Below are 19,105 nucleotides of genomic sequence, written 5' to 3'. Positions count from 1 at the left end.
GAACTGACAATGTTCAGTCAAATTCCGTTAATAACGAAACGACGAAATTGATCGAACTGTCCAGCAGGTTGAATTAAACTAGAAGCAGAAGAAAAGCCAAAACAGACTGCTGATTCATTGTACTTTCCCAATCCTAACACACCCCCAAATCAAACGCACACCTGTTTACTATGGGCCCGAAGTACAGGGTGACCGAAAAATACTGTAACGTGCATTGAATTTCATGTTATTTATTATTGTTTTCATTTTTGAGCATCAACACTGATTTTTTCATGTCACTTGTGTTTTTCTAAAATAGAACTACTATTTTTACTGCCATTGGCACAATATTTTCCAGGAAAAATGGTCTCTGAAGAATTGCGGTACTCTTTTGTTGCCCACCACAGACTGGAGACGCCTATTACGAAAATTGTAAAGATGCTTAAATTGCACCGAGTCCAAGTGCATCGTGTCGTCAAACAATACCAGGAGACAGGAGGTGTCAAGGACCGGCTGCGAAGCGGAAGGCCTCTAACTGCAAGAGCCAGGGAACTGAAATTGGCTGTCGGCAAGAAAGTCAAGCGAAATCCCCTGAGGAGCATGTGAAAACTTGCCCGCGAGCATGGAGTTAGCAACTCCACCATACAATTACTCGTGAAAGAAGATCTGAGACTCCAGGTGCGTAAACCAGCAAAAGGCCAGCTGCTTACGGACCACATGAAGGCCTCCAGATTGGAAAAGTGCCATAGAACGAGGCAGCTGAGCCGCGGGGAAGCCGTCTGACGAGTTCTCTTCACAGATGAGAAGATTTTCACTGTTGAACCGGCCTGGAATTTACAAAATCATTGAGAATCGCTGCCAGTCAGGTCTCCTCGAAATGTTAGAGTGGAGAAAACCCATTTCCCCAAGAGCGTCATGGTTCGGGTTGGGATTTCAGGCCTTGGAAAAACCAAGCTTGTTTTTGTCCCAAACCGAGTCAAAATCAATGCTGAGACTTACTGTGAGCTCATCCTTGAGGGTGCCGTCATACTCTAGGCTGAAGAAAATGGCGGCTGCAGCAAAACTGGGCACCTGCCCACGGAGCGAAGAAAACAATCCAGTGGTGTGAGGCGAATCTCCCTGGCTTCTGGGGGAAGGATGTTTGGCGGTCCAATTCACCTGACCTCAATCCTTTGGACTTTGCTGTTTGGGGTATCCTGGAGCAAAAAGTGCATCCTTTCAAGCACAAATCCATCGAATCCCTGAAATGTGCTCTGCAGAAGGCCTGGAACGAAATCACTCCAGAAAGCATCAAGGCTACGAAAAAATTTCCGAAAGCGTCTGGAGGCCTGTATAAAAGCAGAAGGTGGACATTTTGAGAATCAAATGTGAACTGTTTTGCAGTTATTGTTGTCTTTTCACGTTACAGTATCTTTCGGTCACCCTGTAGAACGCCAACATAGAAGTGACATTCAAGCTCCTAAACAAAGTATAAATCCAATGTGCATCCTATTTTTTAGCAAGAAAAATGGGCAAGTGTCTAATGGTGGCCAGTTTCGTAATGTCAGCTGCACTGCAGTACAGCCATGTTGTGCTGTAAAGCATATGGACGCTGCAAGCTTGGTTTTGGTTTTATATTTGATTGCACAGCGCAGGCGATTTTTGGCCCTGTCTTGTTGGGAAAGCAAAGGTGCGCATTAGAATTGGGTAAATACCATAATTAGACATTGAGTGCTACCGCTTATGCTTAAAGACCTTTCTAGAGCAGGCCGAAAATAGGTGTTTTCAATTGAAAATGATGTGTTCAATGCAATCAATATCCCCTAAGCTCCCCCAAGACATGCTGCCACTAAAAGGGTCATTATTAGGGTAAACGTGGGGGTCACACTTGTGTATGCTGACTGGTCAAGTCTGAATTATCTGGCGAGGGCCAATTTTATGATCAAAGCAATGAAAATTCAGGCTCATAGAAATGCATAAGTGCCGGCCAGGACCTTCAATTGGGATAAGGTTAACCGGAGTCGAATTACCGGAAGTCTACTGTACATTGATCGCTCAAGGTTTGTATGAGAAACCCCCAATGAAGTAATAGGGTACTAGAGTTATATTGTGTGTTCCGTGCTGTAGTCCACACATGTAACATAGAGGTTGCCTTTAAAAATGTTTAATATGAAGCACAACTGCATCTTCCACTTTTCACAATGCTAAATCACATAGCGAAATTGGCTGCGTACATTAAAAAATTGTGGTTTACCTGAGAGCAGCATGGTTACAAAAGAAACCCACACAGGGAAAGCTTCGCAGCTGAAAAAAAATTTGTCCTGGTTTGCAGAAACGATTTGCCTGGTAAAAATGACTGCATTGTGTAAATCAGCTCCTGTGTAAAGCATGCGGCTACCTGCATTGTGGCGACAGGTTTGTCATACAGGTATCGTTTCTTAAAGATCTCTCGGCGCTTCTGCGCTCACTACCTCTTTGGCTGCGCAGGTGTCATACATGCTCTTTGAACCTTTATGAGTGGGTGCTGCCCACAAGTTGCACACCAGTGAATTGAGCTTCCGGCTAAAAGTGTTCGGTCAACACTGAATGTCTTTGGCCAACGCGGCAGCAAGCGTTATTTGTTGCATTAGAGCAGGAACATGGGACAAGAAAGCTTGACTTGCAACTCACTTTGTTATGAAAGCCTGTTGAAAGGAGGTGGACCGGTGCGAGATTCCCAGCTGCAGTGGTATGACACAGGTAATGAAAAGCAAAGGCAATGTACTATTGCACTCTGTACGAGCTACATCGCGTGAGTGTTTTGCCATATGCTCGTGCGTTATGCAGTCACCTGTACAGCAAAATGGCCTGTATAACGAAGGAATTGTTCATGTCCCAGCCAATTTAATTATTTTTTATATGTACTATGGACACCTCTACAATGAAGACCATTGCAAATTTACCTGTACAACGAAGGAATTTAGGTGATCCTGATGGCCGATTTGTTTCTTTGTAATGAATGCCACGTAGCGATCACGCCGCAGGCAGACGTTGCCTAGGCGTCCTGCATTAGCGCTAATGGAAGTGCTAGCTACTCACGTGACGAGCATGCTGATATCAGAAGTAGCCCTGGTGCACTGCTCCAGCAATTGCTCGACATAGTCGACACTTCTTGCAAATAATTTACAGATACGACGACTGACGAGTACGTCACAATTCACGATCGTGGTTTTGCAATTATTACTGAGGACTGACGACATCTTAAAAGCCATCTAGGACGAAAGGATGTGATTGTTAACAAAGAGTGACGAAGTTTCTGTAATTAAACCAAGAATTTCTATGACAAGGGGTGTGATAGCAGCATTCCACAATAAGTAGCTTTAATTTGTGCAGCTCCTGCCATGGGGCATGTTGTGAAACTCGGTGCAGTGAGGTTGACTGATGTCATGCACATTTTGTCAGAAAAATTGTGCAAAGAAAAGTTAGCTATGTATCTAAGTCTCTCTTGAATTCATGTTAAATAAAGGTTTTCTTGAACGTGCTTAACCTGCGCTATTGTGAGTGGTACGGCATGCAACCTTTCCAACGAAATGACTGCTATAATGAAGAACATGGAGCTGCCGAGCACTTAAGGTATTTGAGTGTAGTTCATACTTTGCGTGAGAATACACTTATGTTTCATGTCAAACAAGAACTCTGTGTAGAAGTTCAAGACAAATCCATAGGTGGCTTAGAGGGAAGCTTGCTTCCAGTGTTACTCCCTATTGCTGGAAAAGTTACCGCAGAATATTTTTCTTTTCGTTGAGTATGCTTATCTTTATGTATTTTGTGCCATTCTGATTCCATTTCCTTTGGGTTGTATTTATGTACATCTCACCCTTAAAGGGTTAACATTGGCAACATGCTCGTAAGTAGGATTCCAGCCTTTTAATTGAACAGACACGCTTCATTTGTGGGGTAGAAGATAAGCAAATTTGCAGGCTACATGCTTGTCGAGATGTGTATTCAGAAAGTTGCAAGTGTGATAAATTTCCATACTGACTGCTTTCAAGCAAGCACTTTTCCTTGTGCACAGCAGTAGAAGTTGCACAGGCAACAATAAAAAAAAAATATCGGCAGTCTGCACAGCTTTTAGCAGCCACACATTGTAGAAACTGACTAGCTAGTAAGATCACTTTCAAACTTCATTTTTTTTATTGTTGCATTAAATAAAGGTTTAAATGCTGCAAGAAGAACACTGGCACGTAGAAAAGCACCTTGAATAATTTACTATGTTAAACTTTTTATGAATCAGTATTGCTTTCAGTGCACAGGAAGTGGATGCGTCACGATTTCCTAATGCTCTCCCTCTCTCTGCATTGAACAGGCCCACTCTGTTCCTGCGATTGCTGCGGCGGTGACATGCCAATGCAGACAGAAGAAATGTGCACAGAAACCCTGTTTATGCTTTTGAATGAGCAATGTCACCATCTTTAGCCTTATGCTACACAGTACCAGCGCCTATTGCTCTGTGTTGTGACGTCACGATAATGTCAATGATGCCAGGTCTGGCACTTCCGAGACCAAGTTTAGCATTAAATCAAAATATCAGTGCTGCCTGACCTTCACATTTGCTAAGCATAATCCTTTTATGCACGGGAAGCATGCAGCAGAGTTTCTACAACTTCCAAAATACAAATTTTATTTCGCCTTGTTGGTTCATGGCTTCATGCACCATCCTGCTGCAAGAGGTTTCAACATATGGTCAGAAAGCAGACAGGACGAATGCAATGTGCCGCATACTCAGTTGCTTTCGGTAAAAGATTTGCCTGCCCATGTGCACATGTAAGGAGTGGAGGCCATCATTGAGTGCAGCACACCTATCTGAAAAATGATAAACATGCCAGGGAACAATACTTTGAATTCTGCTCAGAAGTATGGGATGACCAACCGACCTTCACCCAGAAGTGAGTGAAAATGATGAAGCAAATCTAACAATGATGCTGCATAAAATCCTGTGTGCGAAGCTTGGTGACACTCAAGCAGAAGATAACAATTCTAATGATTGGAACAACATTTTCCAATGACTCGATAAGTGTGAAGCAGATAAAAATCTACAGCTGCTTGTTTGGCGGAGGGTTGACTTCAAGAAAGGCGAAACGTGTGTGGTGAGCGAGCGACGCTGTGCGAGGCCCTCAACAAGTCACAATGGTGCCATTGTTGTTGCCGCGCGAACCTTCACAATGAAAGATGGTTATTTAACCGAGAGAGAAAGTGCCTGGCTAGTGGATAGCAACAAAGGTGCCGTGAATGCCATTTTAAATACTGAGGATGCAGTGGGCAGCAGCAAAGTTTGTGCCCAGGATTTTGACAGAGGAACTCAAAGACCTGGCAGGTGTACCCAGACAACAGCCTTGTTCATATGGCTCAGCTGATTCATTCTTTTTTGGCATGGCACAGCATTTCGGTGGCTTGTCAAGCTCTTTACTCTCTGCTAATAGCCCCATGGGACTTTTGGCTGTTCCCAAAAATCAAAAGCACCTGAAAAGATTATGTTTTCATATCGGAGAAAACATCAAGCACAAAGCACTGGTTGCTTGGCACTTCCCGACAAAGGGTTTCAGGAAGCACTAGAAGGACTACGGGACTCCGTGTGTGGAATCAGGAGGGGACTATGTTGAAGAGGTTATGACAATGAGTAACAAAGGTAACTGTTTCACGGTGCCAGCAATTAAGAGTTTATTCAGTTGAAAGTCTGAAACACTTGTGATTGTAATTCTGCTGCAAGTTTTAATAATGTGTCTAAAATGTTTTAGTAAAATGAGTGGGAAGGTAGACAGCTGGTTGTTCTTAGATACGAGTATGGCATTGTATGTAGTGGGTTCACTTCTTCCGTTGCTTTTAATGGGGCCCTAAACGACTTTCTATTGAAGTGGAGAAAGACATTTGAAGTGAATATAGGCTATTTCAGAAATACTTTGCCGCAAAAAGTACTTCAATGCATTCAGCAGCAGTGGAATTATTGGCAGTCAAACATGGCCTCTGCTGCGCTCCCGTTCCTTCTTCAATGCCTTGCACTGCCAAGGCTACGGCGCAGTGGGCCATGTCCACAATGTTCTGCCTTCTGAATGTCACCTTGGCGAACAGTTCGAATGCCATTTTGGATGGCAACGTAGATGCCACGACTTCCACCTTTGGTGCCTACAACATGCTAAACATAAGCCAAACGTAGTTGTCCTCAGCAAGCCGCAGTGTGCTTAGCAAGTGGACTGGCTACCAGCGGCAGTCGTGGTATATATGCCATGTAGCCGACCGCAGCTTGATGTTAGCTGTCGGCCAATAGCAGCCATCTAAGGGAATAATGAAATAGCCCGCCCAATGACGAAATAGTTCGTCTAGAAGAGAGTGAGGTTAAACATCATCATCAGTTAAACATCAATATGTATAATGAATACTGATCTAGTTATTTTAAAGTATAAAGAAGTAAATCTCATATGTTAAAGTCAGCATGTAACAAATATATGCTAAAATAATACTATGTATAACAAGAGTACTTTAGTGGTGGATGCGACTTTTTTGTAACGATGTTCAACTGTATTTCGGAAGCCACACAATACCGTAGCAATCAAGAATGACATTGTGCTCAATACTTGTAATCCTTGAGGAGATGGCAGCATGTTGGAATGCAATTCACCCTTGCATTCATGAAAGCAGCGATTCAACAGCACAAATGACCCGTACACGACTACTGCGAGCCTCAAACATTACACATGCCCAGAATGAAGGAGGCACAAAGAATCAGGCAGCTGGTTGAAAACAATGCTCAAAGCATTGACATCACTGCCAACAACACTGCAAGGACAGCACCACAGTTCCTTTTACCTACTAGCTGAGACTACTTACAGTGACTGTGCAATATACATCAAGAATACAAACAGAGGAAAATGGTTTCTCTCTTTTGCCCAAACCTCACAGGTGGCACACTGCATAATTCCACTCTGGACATCCATTGTAGAAGTTATGGCTTTCAAGGTGTATAGTGTATAAACACCGTTTGGGGCATTCAGAACAACTTAACAAGGCTGAAAAGTGAAAAGCCCTTAACACCAACTTGTGAATGGACAAGCGCTTACCCCCATGCATGTGCAAGCATAAGTAATTTCAATTAGTTTTTCTTTAACAATGTCTACCTACCCCGTGATAACTAGCCAATGGCGATTCTCCTGCAGCAAGCGAGCACCCTTATTTCAGGCACTAGCCAGCAAGTGAACAAAATCGTCTCTACCGTGAAGGAATTCTGCTGTCGCAGCAAACAAATTCAGAGCCGAAGAAAAAAAAATTGCTGAAGTCTGTAGCTTTTTTTTTCTTTCATGGAGCATGATCGGATACTTTCCAGGCAGACGTCGCATTTGCACTTTGTTCTATTTTTCTGAGCGCACTATTGTGGCTACCTTATTCAACATCACACTATGTTCATTACTGTAATAGACAAATTAATTTACAAGGAAGGCAACTTAGCATGCACTGGAAGCGAGAATTGAGCTCAGAGCATGGAAGTTCATTCAGTACGTTGCACCACTGAGACCTTTTAACACAATAACGTTAAGGACCCAGTGTCGCAGAAAATCTGGCATTGGTTTCGGCACCAGCAGCAGTGTCCGTATCAGAAAAATCATCCTGAAATATGTATCCCGATCCCTGCAGGCCTTCCGTGTGGTGCATAAGTGTTTCTAAACTGAATTTCTCAAAGTAAGATGCGTCGGAAAATTCGAAAAGTACAACTTGCACACAACCTACAGACATGATAGCATCGGATTGTAATTCTAACATCCGAGAAAAATACACAATTCTGTTACAAGAAAACTAAAAAACAAACGCCTTATCCAGCTGCCATTTGAGGTTTCTCTTAGCAGGAGTGGCACACCCCGCTCGGTTCCTTGTAACACCATCCAGATGGCGCTATGCAACAATGGTGGCGCTCCCTGCAGGGGGGGGGGAATAAAAAGAACCAGAAAGCTTGCCTTTCTGCACAGCATTCGCTGCCAGCATTTCCAGGAAAACATCACTGTTACATAAGCTGCTAGGGAAGCGCAAGAAGCAGTCAGGGCTCTTTGAATGCTATCCCACTCCACTTTTAAAGGCGAAACTTAAAATGTCCCCCAAATTTTTTGTGAAGCCCCATGGCTGTGTCAAGCCTGATGACCTTATAGACAAGCGTAATCTTAATGCGAGGGAACTTCCAGCGGATTGCATTTCTTTCTGGCCTCCGAGTCCATCATGCCACCTATAAGGGGTCTCCTGGCAAGGGTCTTCTAGTTTGTGACCTCATGGGCGGTGTTCGCTGGTGGTAGCTTGACCAGTGGAGCCAGAGTTGCAACACATGCCTGATGGTTTGGGGAATAGCCCTCCCCTTTTTGCTGCATAGGCAATTGCACTGGTGCTTCGTTACCATGTCTTCTGCAGAGGTGAAGCCACTTTGCACTTTAGTGATCACTGGTTAGTGTGGCTCGGAGTATTTTCTTAGGCGGTGAAGTTGTGGTTGGTACAGTACGTGTGCTCTTTTAAAAAGGGTTATTTTGTTTTATCCGCTGCGCAAAGTGGTCGACGGCAGAATAAGAGACGACCATGCCTTGCAAGCAGCAGAAAGAAGCCTTGTTTGACAGGAAGCAAACAATCATTTCCCATACAAGCAGCGCAACCTGGAATCCTCTATCCCAAATGGTTTCATTGATCTTCAATAAATGTACAAAAGTTTTACCAAACAATAAGCGAAAAACTTCAAAAAATCTAATTAATCTTCGTTCAACGTTTCATAAAAACCTTTTTACTGTTAAAAACAATGATGCTCATTCTTCATCTCGGATTCTATGGTTCGATATCTCAAGAATTTGCCCCATTATTTCGAGAGAAACATGGCTCCCTACTTTCCTGTTGGGAGCACTTGAGGCCATTTGCATACTTGTAAATGAAATTGTGTGTGCAACTACATATAATTGCACTGCAACAAGGATGATTTTCATGGAATTTGTTGCAATGAAGCATATAAAAAGGCAGGCAGAATGTATAGTTGTTCCTCCCAAAACTGAGTTGCAGCAAGTGGTGGCAGCAAGGTGGCTTCATTTCTTTTGAAAAATGTGTCAATCAGTCAAGGTAGAATTAAACAGGCTTTATTATAATGCAGATAATTTTGTTCTCATTCGAAACAATGCAATAAATATGCAGCAGCAATTCAAAACACTTGCCTGTCATATTCTGGAAGTGTAAAAGTATTGGAAACAATTGGGAGGGTAATGCCTACCGAGGCATCCACATAAAACAAAAACACAATAGACAAAGAAGCACTAAAACACCTCCGCTTCGTATTTTCGCAACTAGCAATGTAGAAAATGTTTAAAAGGACAGCCACTCAGAACATCACAGCCACTGAACAAGATTAAGTGGGACTCGACGCAATGAGGGGATACGCACATAAACTCTTGTCTGAACATGCAGAAACTGCAAAAAGGCAAACTTTGCACGGTGGTTCTCAGTAACTTGGCAGACATTACAGAACAACCAAAACAGGTCTTCAACAAGCGGGGATAACATGTCAGTTATGTATATACAATCTGTTCCACTGAATTTCATTGAAGTAGCTTGGATTCATGGGGCATCCATAAAAGGCAATGAACAAGAAATATAATCTGCTTGGTGCACTGTGTAACTCTTGCATATCCTTAAATAATAATAAGAAAAAAGAAACAAACAATGTCTTGAAAAACAATACTGGCACTAGCACTTGGATCACGGATGCATGCACCTCTCGCTGTTGAGGGCAGCATGGAACAAAAATCACATTGCAAGTGTCTTTCCATTTCCTTCAGCATCCTGACAGCCGGTGCCTGACACTAGCACTGTCTGTCGAATGCTGAACAGATCATGCTTGAATACAAGCACCATCCATTCTAATGTAGAAGCACTCATGATAGATACTGTGCTACATGAAAAGAAAAAAAGAAAAGCAGGAGTGAATGGCAGAGGGAAGTACCTGACATGATCATCTGGCTTAAAAGGATTTCCACATAAAATTGTAAATAATACACTACAATCCAGAATCAAGGGGTGCACATGAAAAAAAAAAAAAACATGCGGTAAATGCCAATTTTTCAACTAGCACTTGGCATGGGTAAACACCATAGGGCCATGTATATAAACCAGAGGTTATGCGGCAATAAATGGTGCCGAACATCTGCAACGAGCACAGCAAAGGTCTGTGAAAGGAAGCAAAGACACAGGGCATGGCAGAAGCTGGATTGGCAGGCATCAAGAGTTCTGGTGTATAACAACCATATTAAAATACACGCGCTTGTCTAAGAAACACTAAAACAAAACATACATGACTCAATGCACTCTCTGCGACATAAAAGAACTAAACGCTGCGAAGGGGTCTCCTCGCAGAATGACACGGTTCACAGAAACAACAAAACAAAAGAATGTTACGTGGATGGAGATTGTAGCGTGGATTGTGAAAAAACAGTCCTATGTGTGTTTGCATATCAGCCACCAAAGTCTTGCATGTAGCATTTGCATGCATCTTGTGACACTGAACAAGGCAGGGGGAAAAAAAAGCACAGCCTGCTCTGGCCACACTGTTGATGTACGTCCAGTCGTTCGCGTTCGATCAACGTGTGGCACTGAATGTCTTGCCTGCACCCAGTTGACATACTTACTGCCGCATTTTTGGGCGTCGGTTGGGGAATTAGCGGTAGCATTCCCTTTCAGGCGGCATAAAGGGTTGTGACTGTGGCGGACTTGCGCAACGTATGACTTGAAAGGCAGCAGCAATCTCCAAGGAGTGAACGTGGAAGAATGTGCGTGGTGCAGTTTCTTGAACAAAAGAAGGGCTATGAACACTGGCGAGGTCATTTGCCTTTCAGGTCTGCAAGAATCCACGTGTAGAGTTTCTTAAACACAATGTCCACACGTTCGTAATTTACACTGTTGATGCCATCCTTCCTGTAGCGTAGCTTCCCTTTGTACAGAAGCTTGTACCTGAAAAAATAAATTAGACAAGGGCATTGATGTCAAAACGGCTGCAACAGACAACATTTAGCCACAGGGCAAACCTTTTTTTCTTGTATTGTTAATGCTACCAGACCAGACACACTTGCACTTCAGTGAAACGAAGTTGCGTAATGAATATTGTTAAACCCAATGAGCACAATGAAAGTACACGCACATACTGACATGGGCAAACCTAGAGTTGAACTCGTGTGAGTGAAGCATGAAAATGAAGAACGCCAATAGACAAGGACTCATTTGCCTCTTGCATTTGCATCCTTACCTCTTACTTTCATCCAAACTTGGTACTCAGAATTGCAGAGCAGAAATAAGTCCTCAACCCTTTCAGCGTCTGGTTTACTTTCAGGGGTGACGCGTTTTTTCTCCGATAACATAAAACGAACGCAGTGGTTTATTTTTCGTTATGCAGAAAAGCAAGAACGACATAAATAATGCACTCTTCGTATAGTCCTCGCATTCCTATCTTATGTCAGTGACACTGAAAGAATTGATCATGACAGACACCGTGTAGCGCGTTCTGTCAGGATTGGGGGCTCAATCCAATCGCTCGTGATCTGTTGTCAAGATTGGCAAAAGCAGCTACTGCTAATTGCCTATGCAAAATAAAGTGAAAGGACAAGTGCGTGCACAATTACTAGTCACTGCTGACATGTTCACGACTGTTGGCGACAACGGCATCGCCCTCGATGCCACCAAAGTTATTGGACAGGCAGCTCTTCAAAAATGCCTGTGGCACAACCGAGTACAGCAAAGCCTACACCACGTGGACTTGCTGTGCATGCAAAAAGGCACTGTGCAACTTCGGAGACCATTCGTTTCTGGTGACACTCAAGCAGAAGATAACAATTCTAATGATTGGAACAACAATGATTGGAACAACAGCACAGGCGTGCTGATCGTCTTGCTCAAGGTTGCAAATAATATGTCATAAACACATTAATGTGGCATTACCAGTGTCCTAAATAAGGAGAACACAGAAGGTGCAAAATGTAGCATGGCAACTCCCAAGTGTCATGCTCTTATGCGAGCCACAGAGGCAGCACGAGAGAAAATAAAATGAAAAAAAAAACAAGATGCGTTATAATCGTGTCACAAGGTGCCTTCACAGGCCGAAAAGTTAGGAAAAAAAAAACTCGCGCTATATTCATGCAAATGTAGTATGTCGGTTGTAGGTTGAAGTATGCATTAGTACTTCAGAGGGTGCCAGCGTATGCGCACGACACAAATAAAATATGATAATACATTTTTGGCGATGACAAGCTACTACAGCAAAGTTCTTTTGCAGCAAGGAAATGAGAACTGTAGACTTACGTACTTGCAAACTGATAGACAACCAGTAAAAGCATTGAAGCCAGCACGCTCAACATCGGTCACATTGTGAATAAAGCAAATTTATTCGTTTAGGCACACTAAAACAAGCAGAAAATGTTTTTGACACAATGTTCTTAGTTTGTACTGAGCGCGACTGTGAAGTCGTAAAACATTGCATTAAGCGGTAGCAGGAAGCCCACGGCACCACCTTCAAATACCTTTTTTTTTTGGTGTGCCGAGAATGCTTTTCGGGAGTAAAATGTTTGGTTCCGCGCAGTTGAAGCTGAACAGACAAAATAAAAATATCAAGTGGAGAGGCACGTTTGATTTCTCGTGGAATCACCTCTACTGAAGTTAATAAAATAAAATTGTCGGCTCGGAAGAGAGGTCTCGTTGGCCATCGCAGTCTGCAAACACGGTATGATAAACCTGCAGCTGCTATCAACGGATGATAGACTATGAAAACAAGTGAATTGCTGGCTCGGAAGAGAGGCACTCCGACGACACAAAGATTTTGCATATGCGCCGCTATTTAGGCGGTATAGCCAGAAAATGGTATGACGTGCAACTCATGGATTATGGAACAACATGTTGGGAACTGTGGAAAAGCAACTTTTTAGGGGCTTTCGAAGGCAACGCAGTAGAAAGATGGGATGCGGCACTGCGGTTCAGTTATACAGGTGGCTCTCTGCTTGAGTGAAGCGGTCTGCGCTGGACGCATGAAAGAAGACGAAGGAAGGTGCTAAGGAAGAAGTTGGAATAAAATGGCGGACGACACCCGTCTCACTTAGATGATGTCATTTCTGTTGCCGTTCTAGTTAGGAACGCTACATTTTGGCGCAGCCGACAGTTTTCGAAGACCAGCGATGCGGGTGACGTTTTTCGTCGACCAGGCGTCATCAGAGTCTGTTGTGTTCACCCGATACCAAGTGCACGGTGAGCCAGCGACGGACCTTCCTCTTGAAGTTAGTTCTACCGCGCTGATCAACGTGGTACTGCAACAAGCTGCAATCAGCCGCCAAGCCCTCGTGCAAACAGGATCGGTGACAGTGAATCTACAACTGCAGACACTGAGCGAACTCGTTCTGGAACCCATACGACGTGGCACCCTCAAAGAGGAAACGCCTGCCGGGAAGGTGAGCCTAGACTTGAGTGTTATGGAACTGCAAAGGAACATTATACAACAGATCGAAATAATGAGAACTTTCGTCCAAGCGCTTAGTCGAGAGCAGTCAGCACGAAGTATTGTCGAACCAGATGTTTTTGAAGGAAAATCGGAAAATGCACACTACTGGCTGTGTTTTTTCGAGTACGCCTGTGACAAGAATCTGTGGCACTCCGACGACACAAAGATTTTGCATATGCGCCGCTATTTAGGCGGTATAGCCAGAAAATGGTATGACGTGCAACTCATGGATTATGGAACAACATGTTGGGAACTGTGGAAAAGCAACTTTTTAGGGGCTTTCGAAGGCAACGCAGTAGAAAGATGGGATGCGGCACTGCGGTTCAGTTATACAGGTGGCTCTCTGCTTGAGTACTGTCTTGAGAAGCGTCGCCTGTTGTATTCTGCAGAACCGAAGCTGTCGTCTTCTGCTGTTGTAGCTTTGATTACGCAAGGGTTGTGTATCGAGATCCGTTGTCATGTCCAGCTCAAAGGTCCAAGAACGTTTGATGACCTTCTGAACTTTCTACAGACCTCAGTGCCAAGAATTACATCGAGAAGACAGCCAGATGGTAGAACAGTGCAACTTGATTCCAATCTAGAGTCGTTGCCGTCAACTGAATGTGAACACAGTTTCATAAACAAATCTCTGGGAAGCGTAAATCATGACTATGAGGATGGTGAAGAACCAATTACCGCAGTTCACGGCAACCTACTTCCACATAATCTGTCTACCGTGCATCACAAGCCCCAGAAAAAGAGCTTCAGTGAGACAGTATATTTGGTGTCGTCAAGCTTATTGTACGCCCCCATTAAGGTAGATGGCATTGAAGTGAAGGCTCTCGTTGACAGTGGAGCTTCGGTATCTATTATCAACAAGACTCGAGTGGATGCCAGTCGTCTGCACGCTGGTAGAACATTGCGTGTCCAAGCCTACGATGGGTCAGTGACCATGCATAGCGAATGGGTAACCCTGGCTATTGAATTTCAAGGAAATGCTATTACCAGTGACGTATTGGCCATTCCCAATGTCACCTACGATTTTCTTTTGTCCCGTCCAGACATGAAAAAACTTAAGATGAACCTCTATTGGGATGACAAGGTAATGGCCGAAGACACAATAAGAACAGAAGACCCTGGTGAAGAACCTAGTGAATCAAGGCTAATTTTTCACCACGAAGACATCAAGACTAAGTACCCAGAGCTTATATGCATAGGAAGCTACCCTCCAGCAATGAAATCCCATGTCGTTCCTTTCGAGCTCGCAGATAAAACAGTGGTTCGTAGAACCCCCTATAATATGTCCAGAGATAAAAAGGTGTGGCTGAAAAAGGAGTTGCAAGAAATGTTAGACGCAGGTATCATCCGGCCTTCTGTATCCCCATTTGCTTCTCCTATCACTATTGCACCTAAAGAAGACGGGACATTCCGCCTCTGCACAGACTACCGGGCTCTCAATCGTCAAACTGAATTGATACCTTATCCAATGCCGAGAATCGACGACATCATTGACGAAACCGGTGGTTGCCATTGGTTTTCACGAATAGATCTCTGCAAGGGCTTTTGGCAGATTCCACTAAGTGAAGAAACGAAGAAGTACACCGCGTTCATAACCCCATTTGACTTGTTTGAGTACAACCGCCTACCATTTGGTTGGAAAAACTCCCCTGCGTGGTTTCAGAAGATTATGACGGACATTCTGAAACCTTACCTGGGCACATTTTGCAATGTGTACATCGACGACATCATCATCTACTCAAAGACAAAGGACGAACACCGTAGTCATCTTTCAAAAGTTCTTCATGCCCTCAGTCTTGCCCAACTCAAAGTCAACTTCAAGAAAAGTGCGTTCTTTCAAGATACCGTAGTATTTCTTGGCAGGGTGTTTGATGGACAGACTAAAAGCACCAAGCAAGAATCGGTAGAGAGAATCTCCAAGCTGGTAAAGCCTTATGATGTGCACTCCCTGCGCGTTTTTCTTGGCCTTGCAGGACACTTCCGGGCGTTTATCAAAGACTACGCACTGAGAACAAGGTGCCTCACACGTTTAACTCAGAAAGACGTGCCTTTTCATTGGGACGAGAAGTGCGAAGCTGTCTATCGTGAGCTTGTAAAACTAATATCGTCGGACCCCATCTTGCGAATACCGGATTTTTCCTTGCCTTTCGTGCTGAACACGGACGCATCACATTATGCTACCGGTGCAGTTCTATACCAGAAGCCATCCAAACAAGCTGATCAAACCAAACACTACGTCGTGGGGTACTACAGCTATACCCTGAAACCCGCCAAAATCAATTACTGTACCACAGAAAAGGAAGCTCTGGCCGTCTTAAAAGCTGTGCAGTACTTTCGTACTTACCTGGAAGGTGCCAAATTCATACTTTTCACGGACCATCAAGCATTGACTCAACTTATGAGCATGGCCCAGCCAAGAGGCCGCATTGCTAGATGGGTGAACTATCTGCAACAATTTGATTTCGTAATTTCGCACCGTCCTGGCCCACTCCTCACTGACGCTGACGCACTATCAAGATTACTTGTACAGGAATCAAGCAATAATCCAGATACAATCAATCATATTAAGCTATGGGAAGGTACAGAAGAGCTCCAGTTTATCAATGGAAGGTATCACGTACCACCAACTATGATTCCAAGGATTCTTCATCTATACCACGACACCCCTGAATCGGGTGGACATGATGGCTTCTGGCGCACTTATAAGAAATTGCTCACGAGATTCACATGGCCGGGCATGAAAAACGACATCAGCCATTACATCCGCACATGCCACCTCTGCCAGGTGAACAAAGTTAAATTCAAGCAATCGACAGACGTTATGACAAACCCTGAATATTCAAGCATCCCGTTCGAAGTAATTCATTTGGACTTCGCGGAGCTCAAAAAGAAGGGGGAAGGAGTCAAGCGAACGCAAGCTTTCTTGCTCTCCATAGATGAGTGCACACGGACGATTGCGGCTAAAGCTGGCAAAGAAGACGCAAACAGCGTAATAGACCTCCTCAAAGCTGAGTGTTTTAAACACACAAAGACGCTCGTCTGCGACAACGGGCCGGCTTTTCGGAGTGCCAAATTATCAAAGTGGGCCCAGGAGCACGGCATCATGATAAAGTATTCTTCTCCATACCACCCGGCATCAAACGGCCTAGCGGAACGTGCCATACGAGACATCAAACAGTATCTGAAGATGTATCCAGACTTTGCCGGTGGCTGGAAGTGCTGTCTCGAGGCCGCTGTGAAGCATCACAACAGATCATACACCACGAGTTTAGGCTGCAGCCCTCATTTTGTAACTTCAGGTACAGCGCCCATACTTCCTGCAGATCGTGAGCTAGGTCTCCTAGAGAACCTCGAACTTGCGGAAGTAAGGAAAACTGTCAAAGAACAGGAGATCTACAAGCGCCGCATGAAGCGAAACTTTGATAAAAGGCACAGTAGCCAGATACCGGACATACAGCCTGGAGACTATGTCCTTGTAAGGAAAGGAGCTGTGCCCTCAAATTCAAAATATTGCGGACCATTTCAAGTTATTAAGACTGCATGCCAGCATGGAATATTGAAGAATGTCTGGTACGCCGGAGCCTCGGGCCAAACGGAGTGCGCCGCTATTGGAAACGTATTCAAGTATTACCCCAGGAGGTGTAATTAAAAGAAATCCGGAAGAGTGAAGCGGTCTGCGCTGGACGCATGAAAGAAGACGAAGGAAGGTGCTAAGGAAGAAGTTGGAATAAAATGGCGGACGACACCCGTCTCACTTAGATGATGTCATTTCTGTTGCCGTTCTAGTTAGGAACGCTACAATATCAAGTGGAGAGGCACGTTTGATTTCTCGTGGAATCACCTCTACTGAAGTTAATAAAATAAAATTGTCGGCTCGGAAGAGAGGTCTCGTTGGCCATCGCAGTCTGCAAACACGGTATGATAAACCTGCAGCTGCTATCAACGGATGATAGACTATGAAAACAAGTGAATTGCTGGCAGTCACGCAAGGACGCCTAGTCACCTGCAGTGATTGCTGACATGCACTTCAGGTACCCAGTTCATGGCGCTCATTGCCCGACGACAACGTTCAGTGTGCCTAGTCCTACATAACAAATGCCTTGGACATCACCAATGATATGCTGTGGGATGTCATAAGTGACTAGCGGCCTTCTCCGGATGAGAATCTTAGTTCGCTTGCAGTCATAGTTTCTGATGATGAATGAGCATATTGATCGAATAATGGTATGATCTGTAGTTAATTGCTATTACCTACTTCCTTTTTTAATTTTGTTCACCTTAAAGCCAGCAGTTGACCTACTGTATTTACTCACATAATGATTGCACTCTCGTAATGATCGCACCCCGAACTTGCCGCAGCCATATGTCGTGTGCCAAGTCTAGCTAGTAATGATCGCGCTTACCATCTGTCGAATGCTACGCGAATGACTCTTCCAAGACAAGCCAAGCGGTCTGCATGCACCAAACATTCTTAAGCAGATGCCTCATTTCATTACTTTCATCACTTTCCGCACTTCCATGACTAAAAAAAAGCTGCAACCAAACTTGCCTTTATTATGTGTAGGCTTTATAATGGTCGTGGTCAACAACAAAAAAGGCGCCTTTCAATTCTTCTCATCTGCACTCGTGGGCACGCAACAAATTGCCAGCGGCAACGATAGTAGCCACCAACGATAGAAGCCACATTTACACTGATACGTTAAATGTGTACCCTATTCATACGCCGACACTTGCAACGCAGCTAAGATATTCGCCCACCCTTAGCAGAAACGTGCCGTATTAGGATAGTAATGAAGACAGATGCCGCAGCTTCCGCAGCATGCCGGCCATGTGTTTCTATGTCACTGGCAGCTAAGTGTGCCCATCTGTTTCTGTCCCCTCAAAGTGGACATGGCTACGTTATTGCCGCAAACTTGTCGATATTAACAATATTACTCATTACTTACTAAGTTTTTCTTAATTATGCTTATCTACTCATGTGTGATGCAAGCACAACACTCAGTGAGGGTCACATTTAGTAGCATTTAGGTTGACATAGACATAACTTTCGGAGGTCACTTTGGCATCCTCAGTGTAAAACAAGACTTCAATCATCTTTAGACTTCCAAACAGTGTACATCTTACTAATTTTACGACGGTACAGTAAACCAACCAAAAAATAAATTGTTAGGTTCTAGCATCAGAAAATTGCACACAATCTGAGGAACAAAACGGTGCAATGGTGAACATACACGACTGCCTCCATACTATTCAATATTTGTGCCAAAGTTGCATACCCTAGTATTTGAAAAGAAACTGTGTTCGTATGTCACCTTAGCTGTTTTAGTCCGTGTGTTTATGTTTTATTGAGCAATGACTTCACAAACAAAATACATTCAGTTTATGATGTGTTTGTTAGTTGGCAAAGTAAATTTTCATAGTGAGTAGGCTGCTGTAGTGTATTGCATTCAGATTATTGTTTTGTTGAAGTTTGCCCAATTTTCCCCACATATTTCTCTATGCTGCTGTGCCCCAAAGATGACAAAAATGCATGCGAAGTGGACAAAATTCAGCATGAAGTGCTGTTCTGAGTACACTTGGCATCTACCCACGAGTATTCTGCGAGATATCTCTCATCTGCCTCAGTAAGCATAG

At 43.9% G+C, this 19,105-nt stretch overlaps 1 protein-coding gene across 3 annotated transcripts in view; it reads right to left on the bottom strand.

Annotated features, from left to right (window-relative positions):
* Nucleotides 1-9,061: 9,061 nt before the first annotated feature.
* The window catches only part of LOC139059974 (beta-1,4-N-acetylgalactosaminyltransferase bre-4-like), a 209,222-nt gene continuing 199,178 nt past the window's right edge, over nt 9,062-19,105 (bottom strand). For all 3 annotated transcript variants that reach the window (XM_070538636.1, XM_070538638.1, XM_070538637.1), the window contains one exon: nt 9,062-10,947. In XM_070538636.1, coding sequence (XP_070394737.1) covers nt 10,818-10,947 — 130 coding nt within the window. In that variant the 3' untranslated portion in view covers nt 9,062-10,817. The remainder of the gene's footprint in view (nt 10,948-19,105) is intronic.

The sequence above is a fragment of the Dermacentor albipictus genome, chromosome 5 (assembly GCF_038994185.2).
Source record: "Dermacentor albipictus isolate Rhodes 1998 colony chromosome 5, USDA_Dalb.pri_finalv2, whole genome shotgun sequence".
Classification (NCBI taxonomy): Eukaryota; Metazoa; Arthropoda; class Arachnida; order Ixodida; family Ixodidae; genus Dermacentor; species Dermacentor albipictus.
This window is presented reverse-complemented; position numbering and strand designations above follow the sequence as displayed.